Source organism: Lingula anatina, chromosome 1, assembly GCF_051362555.1.
Source record: "Lingula anatina isolate TDL-2025a chromosome 1, LinAna3.0, whole genome shotgun sequence".
Taxonomy (NCBI): domain Eukaryota; kingdom Metazoa; phylum Brachiopoda; class Lingulata; order Lingulida; family Lingulidae; genus Lingula; species Lingula anatina.
This window is the reverse complement of record NC_141767.1, coordinates 9,390,360-9,407,770: the sequence shown is the minus strand read 5'-3', so window position 1 is coordinate 9,407,770 and position 17,411 is coordinate 9,390,360. Positions and strand designations below refer to the sequence as shown.

The following is a 17,411-nucleotide window of genomic DNA, read 5'->3' as shown; positions in this document are numbered from 1 at the left end:
GACATCGGCCATTACGATCTAAATTCATTTCATAGACTATCTCGACCCTTACGTCTCAAATGGAAACAGATATGAATATTATCGAAATCATTGTAAAAGCCTAAAAAGAATAAACAGTATGCATTTGAAGCATTCGTGCAGTCTATTTCAAAAATATAAAGAAAAATTTGAGATAATAAACATCCAACCAACAGTCTCGCAGCTAAACGAATGGTTTATGAAAATGTATTTGCCTATTTGTCAGTGCTTAATTTTTTTACCTGTTGCTTTTACTGAATGGCACTCACATCTCTTGCTTATTAATTGTACATGTATCACTTGTACAGCAATTACCTTCCTGTCTTTGTTCTCCAAAATATCGGATCAAAACGTTCTCTGCAAAACAGATAATATGAAGAAGTCATTTCATCGTCCAGAACCTCCATTTATACAGATTTCAGTAAGTTTTCTTAAATAAGGAGAACCTGATTTATGTACATATGAATAATACTAAATAACGTATTTAAGCACATTGGAAGCACGATTGGTGGAAATGACAAAGAAAGCTGTAAAGAATGATTTAGGAAATCTTTCCCCAAATTTATTTTTTCTTACTTTTTTCTTTCTTTCTTCGAAAAAAAAAGATGTGAGAAAATCTGTACGTTTCATAGTTATTTTACAAAAACAGTGGTCGTTCCACACCAAGCCGTTCATACGCCTCTCAATGGTGGTATCCACGTATTCAGAGCGCCTCTAAAAGCTCTTAAACATTGGTGGTTTTACTTAAAAGCGAATTCGATGCCATTTCTATGCTATTTGACTAATTGAACAGTTGTAAGCTAATACACTGTTTGATGTTTTATGATATCATCTACCAAGAACACACATCACGACTCAGCGTTCAGTCCCTGGTTTGTATACATCTCGGTGGCTTCTTTCCCGCGCAAATATCAACAAATAGACCTCTCGTCTGCGGCTCTGAGTTGCCTAAATGGACATGAGAGGAGCTAATCATTGATATTTGAGAGTTTGGAAAAATAAATTTGAACACCATCATATCCCGCTTAAATGTACACAAAATTGGGTGGGTAATTTAAGGTAACTCCGGGGGCTAAGTGACTCGGTCATGCTTTCTATATTTTTTTGTTTTCTATCAGCAGTGTCAGACCCATTTATAGTCAGAGTGCCACTGTGTCTAAGCCATACCCTCTCAAAGTGTGTTAACCACTACCAATCCTGTAGATTTTTGGCATTGTCATATTTACAGCGTAGATTATACAATGCCCGAGTGGGGTTGAAACGCTTTTTTTCCATCTCAGTCGTTGACTTTGGTTCAAGAATAAATCAGTCAAGCTTTGCACTGCCATATGTGGGCATTTTTACTTTTGGATGTGCCACTCACAGTGTGCCAGTAAAAAATAAGGAATATGTCAGTTGTTATATACAAGAAAGCTCTGGGCAAAAAAAAAAAAAAAAAAAAAAAAAAAAAAAGATATACAAATTAATGAAAGAAGCATCTTAATTAGAATATAAAATCACAGTTCAATTTGGTCACTGATTGACCCCTTCTATTCATTACTCTGCCCTGTCACAGACGATCTGCTTAGACGAGGACAGTCGAAACTGTTTACTCTTTGGTGTTTTACGTTTCCACTGATGAAACTGATATAAAATAAATCAACATCCAATATAATGATTATTTAATTTGCATAATCTGACACAAAGGATAATTAAACGCAAAAACAACTCCGGATATTGAAATGATTTGTTTTAGGAAACGCTGTTTACCATGACAATCTATTCATGTCGCAAAAAATGTTATACATTTAGGGCCTTATACTAAGTGCAGCAAATGATACAAATTATTAAATAAAGGGAAACGCCCTTGTTTGCTGTCATTAAGTCATCATCACCGACATATCTAACATTAGCTGCCTTCAATTGGTTTATTTTTCGTTTCCCTTGACAGCTTGGTCAACCACATCCACCTTTGTATACTTCCAACTATAAAATTGCAGTAGTTGCGCGGTAGGCCAGCTAAGACAATCATGTGCATTCTCTCTCGTTTATTTGACGGTTGAGAAATAGAAAAAAAATTTAATGGATAAATAAATAAGTAAAATAAAATAATATAATGATACTTAAATGACAATGCTCCAAAAATTACAGTCAAACAAAGTAAAGTAATTCCGTTAGTCTTTTGTTTTGATTCAACAGAAATCTTAATTTTCAATCTCCGGAATTCCAAGGAATTTTTTTTGTTTTTTTTTCTGTTTTTTATTTTTTATTTTTTTTTTGATTTTCTGTTTTTTTTCTCTTGGAGAATTTGGTTCTCATGATTAGCAAGCGCACGACTGACTGTCGAGGCTAGGTTTTATTCTCTGTCTACCCGGGTTGGGGTAATTCACAGAAATGATTACTGTCATTCAGACACAAACCAGGCTCTCAAATCCATGACATCAAAACTGTTATTTAAAAAAACACAAGGCAAAAGGTTCTTGAAGTGCTATCCAGAAATCAAATAACAATTCTCGTGGCGTCTAAATAAAAAAATGGTAAAGAGATTATTTTTGCAAGGGGGCGTGGGAGCATCTTCAGAATGAACACAATTACAAGGAGAAAAGTCGCATCCTTCCTTGATAAACCACATCACTTCACACAAACCATTTTCACGAACTCCGATATCAACCAATTAGTCACGGCAACTGAGGAGATTGCCAAACTACTGTAATGAACTAAAAAGTCGAAGATAATGCGATTATCTTCACGTCCTAGAAATCATGCGGGTTCCTTCGTCTGGCCTTCTGTAACATACCGACCTCAATGATGGAGATTGCCTACCGATCACGCCATCCTTCATAACACTGGCTTAACGACAGATTTTAAGATGCCGCGGGTTGAAACGGTCATTGACTGTACTAAGTTGCAATTCATCATCGGATACCGTTAAAAATAATGGTATGGTATATGCCACAGCTGGCATTAGACAATCATCCCATGCTTTGCAATTGACGCAAAAAGGACTCTCCAGTTTTCCCGATCCTTGTCGATGAAAACCTCCCAATGCCATGGTTATTCCTCTGTGTTGTTATGAAACGTGTTATGAGACTCTTGTACGTGCAGATGCTCCCTTTGTACTTTGCGTCTATGCCAAAAGAAAAACATGTACACATTCAGACAAAAAAATCATAGAATAGACGGCAAAAAGGGTATAGCAATCGGAATGGGGCGTAACTTCATCCCTGAACAAGATTTAAAATGTATCATGAAAACTGGCATAGCTGACCACAAGTTTATGGCTACAATCCTGTGCCGTCATTTTGGTTTAAATGCTTTTGTTATGGAGTTATGAGCCCCTAATTACAGATTTTTATTAAACAAGGGTATTATTTTGCTTTATCAACTATAAAATCTGAAAGAATGCTTTTAAGAAAATTCGCAGGGAGGGTTTTGGAGTACTAGATTGTGTCATCAAATTGACGTTAAAACGCTGTTCAATTTGAGAAACCGATTTTTCAGTTTTTACCCCAAAATCGCAATTATGACGTCACTTGTAAGATGACAAGTGTGTAAATATTAATTAAGCCACTGAACACTGAAGATTTATCTGTTATCCAAAAGAATGTATGTTAGGCAGTAAATAATTAATTTTTGGCAAAGGATAACGGTATCCCTAATTTGCTTCACGACAGGGTAATCTCCCTGGTATCTCCCTGGTTAATTCAAGGAGGCATTGCACTGCATGTAAAAACGAGGAATTCTTGAGTATATCAAGGGGAAAAAACCAGGTAGTCTATTACCTTGTATTACCACTTACATCACACATTAATTTCGTTAATGGAACATGAAACTAGAAAAAAAACAGCGGTTCACCAGTGTATTGTCTTGTATTCCCACTTCATCTTACATCATGCATTAATATCGCTAATGGGACATGAAACTAGAGCATTTTCATTTTTCGTGTGCACCGATTGGCGTTTCTTTAGTCGTAGTACAACCAAACACCATTTTACGATTACAATTATGTCCTTTGTGGTAGAAATCAATTCGAAGATTGTGGCCAGCGAGGGCATTGGCAAGAGTAAATTCTTGCCGCTCGCAATTTTCGCAAAATTATTTCAAATCATATCCATTAACTTCTTTTGATCAGAAAGTACAAAGAGAATTAAAGGCATAGTCGGACACTACCCCAGGTAAGGTAAGGCGCTAACTGTCATTACTGTCACCTGCTTACCTGATGTTATCGTTTGATATGTACGAAGATTAAGAACAATGTGCACTAATCAGTTCAAGATATAGTAAAGGTTCGCTTAGTTGAGGAAGTCGATTTATTCCCTATTGCGGAATTCAAATTAGGGCAAGTGCACCCAGTCGTGCATGTGATGTGTTAAGCCTTCTGGGTTTTCATAACTTTGATAACTTGACATTCGTTTAGTGGAAAGGGGTGTGCCGCGCTTCGTGCGTGTTAATTGGATATCTACTGAACCAATTGGAACGCGTTAATGATACCACACCTCCGAAAGAAAACTCGCGCACCGGAATGGGATTGTAAAAAGTTGGAACGACTGATGAAATTGAATGCTTTTAGTGACGGCATTCCGCCGTCAAAACACTGCAGTGCCTCTTGATGCACTCTGGGAGTCAAAATAGGCTGCCTCTGTCTACATGTAGTTTTTCACGTATTGACAAATGTTCGCATTCCAGAAATGGAATGGAATGGGGTTAATTATGCGTTTTCCCATACGTTTCGACAGGTTCTACGATGGATAGTGGAATGTGTAAATGTACTCTTTTATAGAAATGAGATTCGCTGAACAGACAAAAATATCCTGATTGAAACCTCATAATGAAATAGATATTGAATTACAATCTTGGGAACAAATTAACTCAAATTGCAGTAAAATACCCCATTAGCCAGACGCTAGGTGCTTTAAGCTAACGATATCATAGAAAAATTGGCCGTCAATTTTAAAAGCTCTTGAAGAATGGGTGATCGAATCTACTCAATATTAGTTCAAGAATTTGAGTTATTGACCGTGTGATTTATTATTTTTGACAACTGGAAAGCACCTGTAATGATTGCAACAATCAGAACAACAATGCAAGGCATGCCCGGAACGCTTTATCTTTGGAACAGTCTGAACATTATTAAATAAAACGAAAAAAGAAGTGAAAATGATAAATGAATGAAAAGAAATAAATCTAACTTGCTATCGCTGAGTTATTGTTGGGATATGGATATTTTCTCTAAAAGGGAACTTTTAAACGCAAAAGTGACACTGATAATGAAATATTAGTTACACACTTGATTTCATAGAAATAAATCCCCTGGTGAAAAAATTAACACGGAACACCCAGAGGAAAAATGTCATTGGTGTAGATTTCCATGGAAATCATTCAATCGCAACCGCAACATAGTGATAACATATTTCATTCACATAAACCGCGAGTGAAGCCTTCATCCGCCAAGAAAAAATTAACTCTTTTTTTTAGATTTGGAGAGCACCTAGCTTGATTTAGTAATTAATCACCATACTTAAAGAAGTTAAACAATTTACCCTCCCGTTGATAAGTGGCAATAAAACGGTGGTTTATTCTGCAAATTTTGACTACAGGGGTGTACTCAACTAATTAAAGTTTCATTTGTCTGCTTCTTTTCCTTTTCCTTTCGTTTTTTTTAATTATCTAAAATCTTAGTTAAAGCAATGGACTGAACTGAAATCTTTTTACCTAGGTCAGTGATAAGACTATGCCTGGTTATAGACTAGTATTCTGTGCAATATACATGCTCTTTCTTATATTTTGTGTCATACGTTATATCTTACAAATCAGGAAAGACCCCAATCAAATCAAACCTCTGTACACGAAATGTATGGCTGTCTAAATATCAAACTAAAGTATTTAGGATAAAAGTTTCCGATAGCTAAAATGCTATCTATTGACTTTCCTCTCCTTGCACTGAAAGAGTGACTGAAAGCCGCATGAGTGCCTACTGAGAGGGATGGATTAGCTGCCAGGAAAAATATGTGACTTTGTCTTATTTCGAAGAAAACTCCAACATGGGTTAAAATAGAATTTCCTCGTTATTATTGAGGTAATAACAACACTTATGTCCGTCTGAAGCCTGTAACAAGTCATCATTACAAACCACGCCGGGCAGAATAAGTAAAAGAAAGAAACCCTTTAGTAGCGGGACTACGTCAACACTGATAAATTTGGCCGAATGCCATTTAGATGAAATTAATGCGACATTATGAGCTTCCCATGGGATCCATGTTACAAATAATCTCGGTGTCTGTTATACAAATTACGGAGAGAAAAATCGTAGAAACCAGTAGACCTAGGCATAGGTTTTGGGAACCCCTACATTGAAGGTGTGCCAGACCAAATGGATGTTTGAAAATCGCAAAATAAACGACCCTGTTAAGTAAAAATGATCGTAAGAAAAATGGCGACAGGAAAGTGTGGTTATTATTCCCCATTGTAGTGATTTTGTGCACGTGACACGAAATTATAACGTATCTTAAATGAACAACATTTTTAGAAGATTTTATTGAAAATTATTTCATAGCAGGAGCCAATTTATCGACCCAGATTATCACTGACAGATTAACAGCAGGCAGTCAAGCCGTAGGTCTATTCTTATGGGTTGAGACATGAATGCGATATTACTATTCGAGTTGCAAACGACAAGCATGAAGATATACAGTGGACTCCACGAAACGCAGACTCTTAAGGGTCTGAAATTTGTTGGAATGTATGTAAGATTCGAATTAGGCAATGTCCATGCAGGTTTCTGTTAAGGATAAGAAAAAAAAAACATGAGCTCAACAAGAATTGTCTTAAGGGCTGAGTGAAATTAGAACAAAGAGTAAACCATGTATTGTATATCACATGACAAATAGTGAAGATAATAACCTAACATAAAAAGATAAAAAAGGTAAATGTAGAAATAAAAAAGCTGTTGTATGCAACTTTTTTGCACGTTGCTAATATTTCACCTGACATTACTTTATTACTGTCATATAGGGCTAAAAGTTATGCACAAAGATCACGGATTGCGACTTAAAGGATGGGTTCAAATGGCAATGGTTTATGTGATTTGATGAACAGAAATATTAAAACGGTTATATACGAATATCTACTGCATAAATGCAATCATTCTTGCGAACTTTTGTGCCTAAAACGAGAAGCACATTTGCCAAGAGCAATATTTTTTCATTCACACGGCGGTTAAATAAAACAGGCCCGCAGAAAAAGACGACTTCATCAGATTCCAGGTGCATCAAATCAAGGGTGATGAATCACCAGATCTAATTAAATTTTCATATTGTTTTTAGAAGCAGTGATACATAAAAGAAATAAAAGGACTATCTTAAACGCGTCACGTACCACGCCCTGTGCATCACAATTGATCACTTATGTGATTCAACATTTATGCTATTTAGTGACATCAATTCTCACTTAACCCTCTCACTTAAAAAAAAACTATCCCGGCAATTCTTACCTTCGCAATAAATTTAAGTCTGCAAGCACACCTTTCCCTTACTTTACACAAATCTTCATTTCTTATCAATTTTATCATTTTACAAAGAGAATACAGCACAAATTATGAAATTTATTTTTTGGCAAACTCTATTTATCTTTCCACGTGGAGGTCTTCCCTGTTGCGCGTTGTACTTGAAAACATAAGCAGTTTTACCAAAGTTAAAACCATTCCCCAAGTCACATGTGACTTATCAGGTTTGATATTACTTACTTCTGTTGTATTTCGAACATCTTAACCCAGCCCGTCAGCACAAGGTCAATTACGCCAGAGATTCATCATTTTTCTAAGTGTACAAGTCTGTAAAAACTTGTCTGAAAAGTATGTGAAAGTATCTGGAACGGATCCAATGTTTTAATGAATGCTTCGGGCATCCGTAACACACACCGTTGTTTTATTTTCGCATTTAATAAACGCTGCATTCTAAGATTTCGTACAATCTTAGTGCTGAACAAAGCATGTACTAGAAAACTCATTGTAAATCGTAGTATTCCAAAGTATCAATGAAAACACTAGGGACAATTCCCATTCGACAAAAAGTAGTGACTCATCGCCCGTTGAGATATATTTAGATTGCTGAAGTCATACGTGATGCGGTCGCGTGGCATGAACTTGATATTAATATTCGGAAATATGGGGTTGATTTGACGAGGTCAGAGAAAGTCATACCCGGGGCGGCTTAAGTAGAAGGAGGGGCAAGCGTTTGTATATATATATAGTTGATAGCTATCGACTTCACCAAGAGAGCAACTTAGATCACGAAGAAACAGAGACTTGTAGAAGAGATTCTATACACAGTGCTGAAGGAAGAGCAAAGGCAAAGGAGACTGAGACAAGACAAGACAAGATAATTCAGGACAAGAACATAGCTAGACATATAGGTAAGTTGCTTTGTTGCTTGGATGAATGGTCTTTCTTCACGTTCATGCTACCACTGTGCAGCAGCGTGCTAACTAAATTCAACAGGTAAGCCTTCACGTAAAGAACACTTCGCAGCGACTCGTAGAATTCAAGAAAGCAAAAATTAAATACGTTATTCCAAAATAACACTTATGAGTGGTATGTTTTACAGTGACCGCTCTGTTTTCATATGCAAATACAAATAATTTTCTGAGAAAATATGATAGATGTCTACTTATGACTTAGGAAATGAATGTCACAAGATGGTCATTTTTCACAGTCAAAACGCACGTAATTGAGTGTCAGTTGTTTCTTCGACAAAAAAGTGGAATCTTGCTACAGATGTATAGGAAGGTTAAAGGACAAGGAAGTGAAAATGTGGTTTGGGATATTTTTTCTGAGGTTTGCAATTCGAGGAATACTAAGAGCACGGCGGCACCTAAGAGTCAGATAGGCCATTCCATTACTTATTGGCTTAAACTCATGCAGATCTTTGAATTACTTGTGGCTTATTGAGATTTAGAGTGGCAATTAACTGCAAATGAGAGGAATTATCGGCTTTAAATGGTCAGTGAAACGGATTTTGATCGCCTTTTCGATAATTTCTCCAACTCGATGTCACCGTGACCCTTTTCATTCGATCTTTGAAAACATTTTGTCAAAAAGCGCTTTCCTGATTATTTTTCTGATTTCGACGGTCCGCTAAAATTCACATCTCTTTTCTTGATACATGTAGGACATCATGGCTGAGTTTCGATTCCGATGTTATTTTTTGACAATGTATTATATTTAAGTGTTTTAACATGCCATAATTAAATCATTCAAACGTTGTTTTAATATAAAAAACTTCGGTTTGCATGACAATGCGTTCTGAAATCATCTTGAGCATTAAAGAACAACTGATCATAATGCGTTATGTCTGTGGTAGTTTCATAATGAATTCATACTTCTGGAAATTTTGAATATTACATTGAATTTCACTAAACAGAAGAGCGAAAAATAGATAACTTATATAGTCTCTTAAAGGATGGTAATTCCATAGCATAGAAATAAAGAAATTACTATATTGTAAGATACAAAAGCTCTTGCCCAAACTTAGTTGATATGTAGGACATTATTCACTGCCGTACATGTTAGATATACAGTATATATATATAGTGTGCCCTGTCATCTAACGTCAAAGAAATACTGAGAAAAACATTAGACGTTTATTAAGTTGATCATCCGTATTTGAAGATATCCAGCTGAGCGTTCAGTTTTATGTATATCTTAATGGGTTCAGGGACCCTTATGTTCTCCATTTGGAACTTCAAACTGTATTGATTAATACAGAGACAGTACATCAGCACTCATCATAATCAACACGAGCTGACATTTCCCGTACGTAACAAAATAAGCCAGGCATTATAATTTTTCTCAAATTTCTACATTATCTCAATTTATTGGTCAATTCCTTTGCAACTTATCTAATGTGAAGTGCTTGTCACCGTGGAGTAATCCAATCAGGCAAGGCAGATCTAGCAGGTTTAATAATTTCTACAACATCAACGCCAAAAGTGGTTACAGCTCGCCTCCCCCATCCACTACCAATGTTTCCTACTATCCAACCATCCCCATGTTAATATTGTTACTTAATTGCCTGAAAAACAGGAAATTAAAGATAAATGCGTCAAATACTCGGCGCAAAACACTCGGAATCTGTTCTCTTAATGTCCAGTGTCACCTGCACCTTTTCCATTAATTGTGTCTCTGCGTTTTTTTATTCCATGTTTTGCACTTCGCTTGGTCTGCGTCGAATTCGTTGCTGCATATTGTTTGACAACTGCCACAGTGGGTGTGTTTGTGTGTATCGATGATAACGGTTATTTTCCTATCTGTTTAGAGACAAAATATTTCATAAACATTGCATACGCATTTCTTATTGGGAGTAGGTTAATATAAGTATAGAGCTTATGGTATACCTTTGCATACCTCCGGAAAAGCAATGAGTTCACTCCTGTTACTCTACGGCCCAACCTGCTGATGCCTGTTCCACAGCTTAATTTTCACAACCTCAGACTGATATATCCGAGTACCCCTTAGTTCATTTAATGAAGAAGAATCCAAACAAAATTTTCTAATTACGAAAAGAAATCCTATGGGATTTAAAAGAAATGGAAATATAGAACTACCGACTCCTACTCGCGTCTGTTTCAATGGTCATGCATATATCATTAGCCATGCTTAATTTAAAGCGGCTTCTGTTTGTACTGTACATGTAGTTGTTTGTTATGAAATAGTCCTAGTTCACTTAATGAGAGTGCGTCATCATCGCTCACTGGGATGAGGATTCGATTAATACCAATTGTATGAACTGTTAATTCTGAATAATGTCTCTTAGGTTCAGATCCCTTGTGTATAATTGAACATTTAACAGAGTTGTATCAAAACAAGGAATTCTGCTCTATGGTAAAATGGGGTGGGGGGTGGGTGGGGGCGTGGGGGGGGGGGTAATGCACCTTTTTTAAAAGTTGACATATCGATGACAGAAACAAATAACACTTCCAGCAGCTATGTATTCATTAGTAATCCCCGTCGACGGCTTTTCCTATGTAAAACAAGAGAAATTGTGTTTTTATCATGGGAAGACACTCTGGGTAACGCTCAGATTTTCAAGTTGAAATTTGTCTTGAAATGATATCACACCCACACCCTAGGACTGCAGTGTAAAACAGACGACCACAAGAATGAAAGACAGAATAACACTGAACATTGCACAGCTTAGGAGACCACAGCCTAACCAAGGGAATTGCTATTACAGATATGAAATTGCCACAAATTATACCGGTCAGTGGATATGCACTACAGATCAAAGAGCTGATTATCATATTTTCTTTCTCTCTCGCAGTACTGATCATTCATTCTATAGGGGGCTTGTCATGACCAGAACACACCCATGTTTGCATTCCCCTTCCCACTGATATGATTGACAGTTGCCATAGTGATGCATGTAAAACACAATAACTTATAACGTTACAAGGTCCTTTTTTTAATAGAGTGATAGAAAACTGGTTTTGAGTTCAAATTAATTTCCTCTCCCAGTTGGTCTCAACTTCCTGTCCCCAATGTCGGACGTTAAGTAGCCTTAGCAGGTGGTTGGTAGACAGGACAGGCAACTAATGTAAAACTACCTGTTTTTCTTTTATACTTTGGCAGCACTCGTAGCTTCAACGTTTTCATATGGCAAGGCGGTGTATTATGCCACGTTAAATCTGAATAAACACGAGTGACACTTTTGACAACGCGAGATGGAATGACGTAAAAGAACTAATATACGTGCCTAAAGCCTAATGCAAGGAAAATCGGAGGCTTAATTAAAGCCACGTGCGCTTGTTTTAGGCTTTTGTGTTACCCGCGAAATATTCCATGAAACGGGTTTCGATATTATCTGTCGATACTTTCCCCTTAATGTCTGCTGTCATCTTCACCCACCTCATTCATTCATTGAAAGAATTGTATTCAAAGCGGAATTCTGGACTAATTTTTGATTAGCATTCATCTTCTAACACGTCTCCACGCGTGATCTCGTGTCATTTTTAACTAAGGGAGTTTAAATGTTTAAACGATGCCATATCTTAAACAGTTATCACTCACAAATTTGACTTTACCTTGATTAAAAAAAAAAAGAATATGAAAAAGACCTTCAAATGGCTTTCATTGATTCCGCGATCTATGACGAGACATCGGATTTGTTGAGGTTGATGAACTACATGTATTTATTTGAAACAAGTAGGTGTATTAACCACAGGTTTCAGGTAATCATCATTTCATTTGGCATCCCTGAACTTCGTTCATTAGGTTATGGCTTTGGTTTAAATGGTGTGTTGTTTTCACAGCTCAAGCCTTTAAAAAGTTTCTAAATCCAAGGACAGATGAGTTTGAAGGCTTCCTGTTAAATTGTTCAGAAGCTTTAGAAATTGTGTCTAAGCTGAAACTCAGTGTATTGGCTTAGCCACATAATTTAAGTGACATATTATAACAAGAAGCAACTCTGATTAAATCATTATTCCCTCCAGGGGTTCTTTTATCAAGAAAAAGGCTCTGACGTACAAGTTCCGTGACTATATCAACGCGTTGTTTCCCGTTCTGCGCCAAACTGGTGCAGAAACCGTTGGCAGAGGTAGGGGTGCAGTCTCGATATTACTCTGCTCTGGATAAAGACTGACGGGGTTTTTTGTTTTAGCACGACAAAATTGAAGGGATGTATTTCGTGAATTTCTGTCATGGTTTTGTTGTTTAGAGAGACGTTTAGATAGACGTTTACTATTGATATCAGAAAACATTTTTCATGTTGTGTGTAAAACAGTAGTAAGCTTCACACCAGAGTTGAAGTTAAATCACCACAGCATCTACGAACGGTATACGCCGAGTGTCGAGATTAAGTACGATATTCTTTCAGGAGGTGCATAGTCTCTTTGTTTTTTCATGGTCTAACAAGAGTAGAGCGACACGTACAGATGAGAAACTTAGTTTGCGTGAGAGGAAAAATACATTTCCTTTCTACATTAAATACATTGGACCTATTTTATGTTATAGATATGGAGAAATAACGTCTGCCATCCAGTTGCTACTACTCCGTTAGTATCGGCCTCTCATTTTTTTGTTAGTATAAATCATTTCTTATGCTATACGGGAGCTTTCTTTCTACGTGCCTTTGTCACATAACTCTTAAATAATTTTCTTAATCGCGTTTTTGCAATATACCTCGTCCTGGTTGTTTCTATTCAACTATGAGTAAATCATTTTTTTATCTTTTCAGTTAAACCATGGTATCAACAAGAACATTCTTAGTGGGATTTGCCTTCTTCATTTTAGTCGTAGAGTGCACAAGCTATCAAGTAAAAGGTTGCCGTGAGGACTGGGATTCGGTAAGACAGATGTAGACATCATTTAAATATTTTGATATTTTTAGCGCTTATATAATTCGGTTAAGATTGGTAATTTTCATTTGCTTGTTAGTTTTTTGCTTAAATCCGGCAGTGAAATCTTTTTTTCAAGAAAGGGAAGTACTGTCCTATACGTACACATGAAGGTCTTCTACTGTTCATCGATCATTTTAGAGAAATAATCTGAAATGTAACAAAAAGGCATTTTGTCATACATCTTCTAAATGAACGGAGATTAGAAACATTATCGCGGAGAAACATGCTTTCTAATTGCCTGGAATGACTGCCATCTACAATGACTACATAATCCAACTAACACTGCTGATGATAATGGTTTGGGTAATGTGGTGATGCAATGGGGATTAGGGCAACAGAAAGGGACAATTACTTCCTTAATAATGAAAAAAGAGGAAAGTGACAGGGTTCATTACACTAGCGGTAGCTGAGCCCTCTAAAACACAAAAGAAGACCAGCGCAATAGTTCATGAATGGCTTTACAGTGAATCAAACTGAAAAGGCGCTGAGGTCAGATATGACATGTTTCTCAGCACCATTTTTCGACTAGGAACTTGGCATACGTTTACAGTACTGTAGGGTTCACGGGGGGGGGGGGATCCAGGATCTTGCTCGGAGGGTGAAAAATGTTTTGCCACCCCCCCTTTCTTAGCAAAACCTTGGATACACCAAAGAATACTACAGTGCTGAAAGATCAAAAAATCAAACGAGGACTGTTTTGCTGTAATATGTAGGGCCCAAGAATGTTAACATTGTATGCACTTGTATGATTTTGTCCCATTTCGCTTGTTAAATTAATTTTGGGGAGAGACGATGGGGAGTGCCGAGGCTAAAGTCGAAGGCAGGTTGCCCACTATGCTTCCCCCTCGGCGTTGGCATATCATTAGAATGACCCCTTTCCTCAACGAGTTGAACAATAACTGCATTTCCCCATGCTTGCAAAACAAACCAGATTGTTTATTCGGTGTGTCAGATGAAATGATATAATTACATTAAGGTTAATCAATAATATTATCATTATATCTCTGGTCCCACATTGCCATGTAAAAAGTTCAGTTCATGTTTTCGGTACAGAACCTTCTACCACAGGGACATATATTGTCAGAACAAATATAGTCTTTCAGTCTCACATTGGCAATAAATATTCCAAGAGGGCGGATAAAACGCCCTTTAACCCTAAAACAGCGACAGTTCTTGGAAACACTCTTCGCATTAAAAGGAACATTATCGAGAACCTTCGAGCAAAGTACGGTTCCAACCCTTGCGATATGATTGCTGCTTCGGATGTGTAGCGTCTCTAAGTAGTCTTTAGAAAGCCAACCACGCTTCTAATGGCTTCTCCGGGAAATCAGCTGCCGTTTGTGCATTACAAAGATAGTGTTCACCGCACTGCTGATTGGGTGTTCTAAACCATGAAGTTTCCTGCGCTAACTGCTGTTTGAATGAGAATAAAAAGCAGTTGTGCTTAGTCTTAATAATGCTTAGTGATTTGGCACTATTTCACGTGTCACTTTACGGTACTCATTCTTACTGTGTCTAAAATAAGCGGTTTTGATTTGAAATTTTTAAAGAGAATTAATTAAAATTAGCTTTGGTATTCGGTTAGCACTATTTGCATTAGACTATCCCTAATATTATGCAGGAAACAAGTATTCCAAATATATAACACAATCTGTTTTTCATTTTCTAATTACATTGTGGCATTAAGTTTCTTGAAAGGGGAAACGTATGGATATAAAATTATTTTTTTCTCTTTTTGAACTGTGTGAACTCCATGCATAGTAATGTTGGCGAAACATAAGTGATCACGTGCACCCTTAACCCCCCCCCCCCCGATCTCCGTCTAAAATTGATTTTATAATACATATTTATTTAGCGTTGATTTCCGATGCTGGTTCTTCTCCTATGTTTTCCAACCTAGCTGAAATGAATAGTGTCCGCCAGTTGTGTACTTCAATTTTCATGCACCTAATTAAATTCAAATGCATATGTGTGTGCGTACCTGTCCATATGATAGTGTTTGCCTTACTAAATGATTCCCCTCTTTGTCTTCAGTGCCAGGTCAACGGCGACTGTTGTGGAGCGTCCATATGCATAATGAACCAATGTCGAACATTCTCACTACAATTCAGATGCAGAAATGCAGGGGAATATGTAAGTATCTCAACTCAACCTTCTTCGACTGATTAAATACGTTTGATTATTCAATCTATGTCTTCAATAATAATGGAAAGAATTATCACTATAAGGCTTGAGTGATTTATAATGGGCTCTTTTAAAATGAATTGCAACCATAAAATATGGCAAAAAAAATTTATACATTGCAATTTTTCTACAGTGCAAGCGCCACAAAGACTGCTGTCTTGGATACTGCAAACAAGTTACAATGATGGCACCAAAGACGTGCGAGATACCCTCAGAAGGTATTGGTTGATTTTCACTATTTAACTTTTGTTGTGCTCTTTGCCGTGGCTTAATCAAATAAAATCAATTCTGTCCCATTTGTCGTCTTTGTCATTTTGACAAATATTTTTTTCTTGGAATTGTTTTTCTTTGGTGTACGGCAAAATTGAATTAAAAGAAATCAAACAAACCTTTCTTGTTTGTGAATCATGAAATCTTACATGTTGTCACAAGTTTAAATGCCAAAACTGCAAAATTTGCGGTCTCGACATCTCTGCCCGATTGAAAATCGAAACTCGTATCGTGTTTGAATGACGTCAGTGTCACTAGGAGGAGGTACAGATGCATGTCGAGAGGAGAAGTAAAACTTCGGTCAAGAAATTAATCGAAGGCAAAGATTTGCACACTCAAAACATTTTCAATTTTCTGTATTTCATATCGCCACGATACACTCATGTTTTTTCCTTTCTTTTTTATCGTGGGACGATTTAATATCTCTGTTAAAACACTTCTAGAACTGTTGAATGGACTTAAATGTCTGGATGCACGCGATTATGTACCTTCGGGTAACTACAAGTACTCAACACTAACACACAGAAAGTTTCAAACAAGCTCTGTGTGTACACGAGTCTTATTTCCCGTGAATAGTTAATTAACAGTCCTGTATCTTCATATCTTTCAGATTTCGGGTTCTAGTTCAGAGTTGGATCCATGAAACAACGCATCGTCTCAAACCTGTCTCACAAGTCGATTCAACAACGAGAGTGGGGGCAACTCCCATCGATGAATTCCTACACCAGTGGATGAAAAAGACTTCGTTCTTTTTGGGTTAAGACTTTGACATTCTTTGACATTGGGTTCCGATTCTCAGCAGGTCTGGTGAATCTTCACAACTTGCGCGGTCTGCTTAACTTTTACTTTGTTGAACAGACAAATCCCTATTTATTGATCTGTTAGGTGCAAACTCGTTAAGAGCAATTGGTACCGCTGTCGCATAACACATAAATCATATATCCTATCTAATTTATTGAAAACATTCCTATTTATGAATAAAGTTCTGTTTATGTTTTGTTAATTTTTGTCTCAGTGTGCGTCATTCGCAGATTTGAAAACCGTTTTGTGGTTTGTGAGAGCACTTGTTTGTAGAAGCTTTTTCGCGGCGTCTTTACTAAATTAAAGTGTTTAATTCAGTGTTAATGCTACACGATATGCAAGTAGGAAACATTTCAAGGACGAACTTGATATATTCTGTAAGAGGTATTAAGTAGCTTCTACTTGCGGTCGTTCTCTGGTATAATTGAGCCATTACTGATACATAATTCTATAAAAAAATAAGTTACGAAGGCTGGAGGATAAGCACTAGTTGACCGCAAATTTAGTAGAGTAGCAAGCAAACGTGACAGACTATTATATGACAAGTGCAAATGTTGCGGTTTGCGACACGTGATTATAAAATGCTTTTTTTATTCTGCAAAAGTGGCTGCTATCCGTCTTTTTGAAAGTAGATGATTTTTAAACTTCTTATTCAATATTATATTAGTAAATTCCTTACTCCGTTTTAGATATATTCGGTCATCGAAACAAAACGAATGCGACATGAAAAAAAGAAGGGTCTTTTAAACCAAACATGAGCCTGGGTTATA

The 17,411-nt window shown here is 36.9% G+C and overlaps 1 protein-coding gene across 5 annotated transcripts; it reads left to right on the top strand.

The window, feature by feature from the left end:
* The first annotated feature begins 8,154 nt into the window (after nt 1-8,154).
* Nucleotides 8,155-16,843, top strand: LOC106164064 (uncharacterized protein SJCHGC09800). Of its 5 annotated transcripts, XM_087001129.1 has the most exons (6): nt 12,481-12,584; nt 13,001-13,041; nt 13,224-13,332; nt 15,421-15,519; nt 15,704-15,788; nt 16,451-16,843. In XM_087001129.1, exons 3-6 carry the CDS (start codon nt 13,231-13,233, stop codon nt 16,462-16,464), a joined length of 300 nt encoding a protein of 99 aa, XP_086857255.1. In that variant the 5' UTR covers nt 12,481-12,584; nt 13,001-13,041; nt 13,224-13,230; the 3' UTR covers nt 16,465-16,843. The 5 variants fall into 5 exon arrangements, with proteins under 5 accessions (XP_086857254.1, XP_013397306.1, XP_086857256.1 ...); XM_087001128.1 differs by lacking the exons at nt 12,481-12,584; nt 13,001-13,041 and adding an exon at nt 8,155-8,403 and having other exon boundaries at nt 13,223-13,332; XM_013541852.3 differs by lacking the exons at nt 12,481-12,584; nt 13,001-13,041 and adding an exon at nt 8,161-8,406.
* Nucleotides 16,844-17,411: the final 568 nt, after the last annotated feature.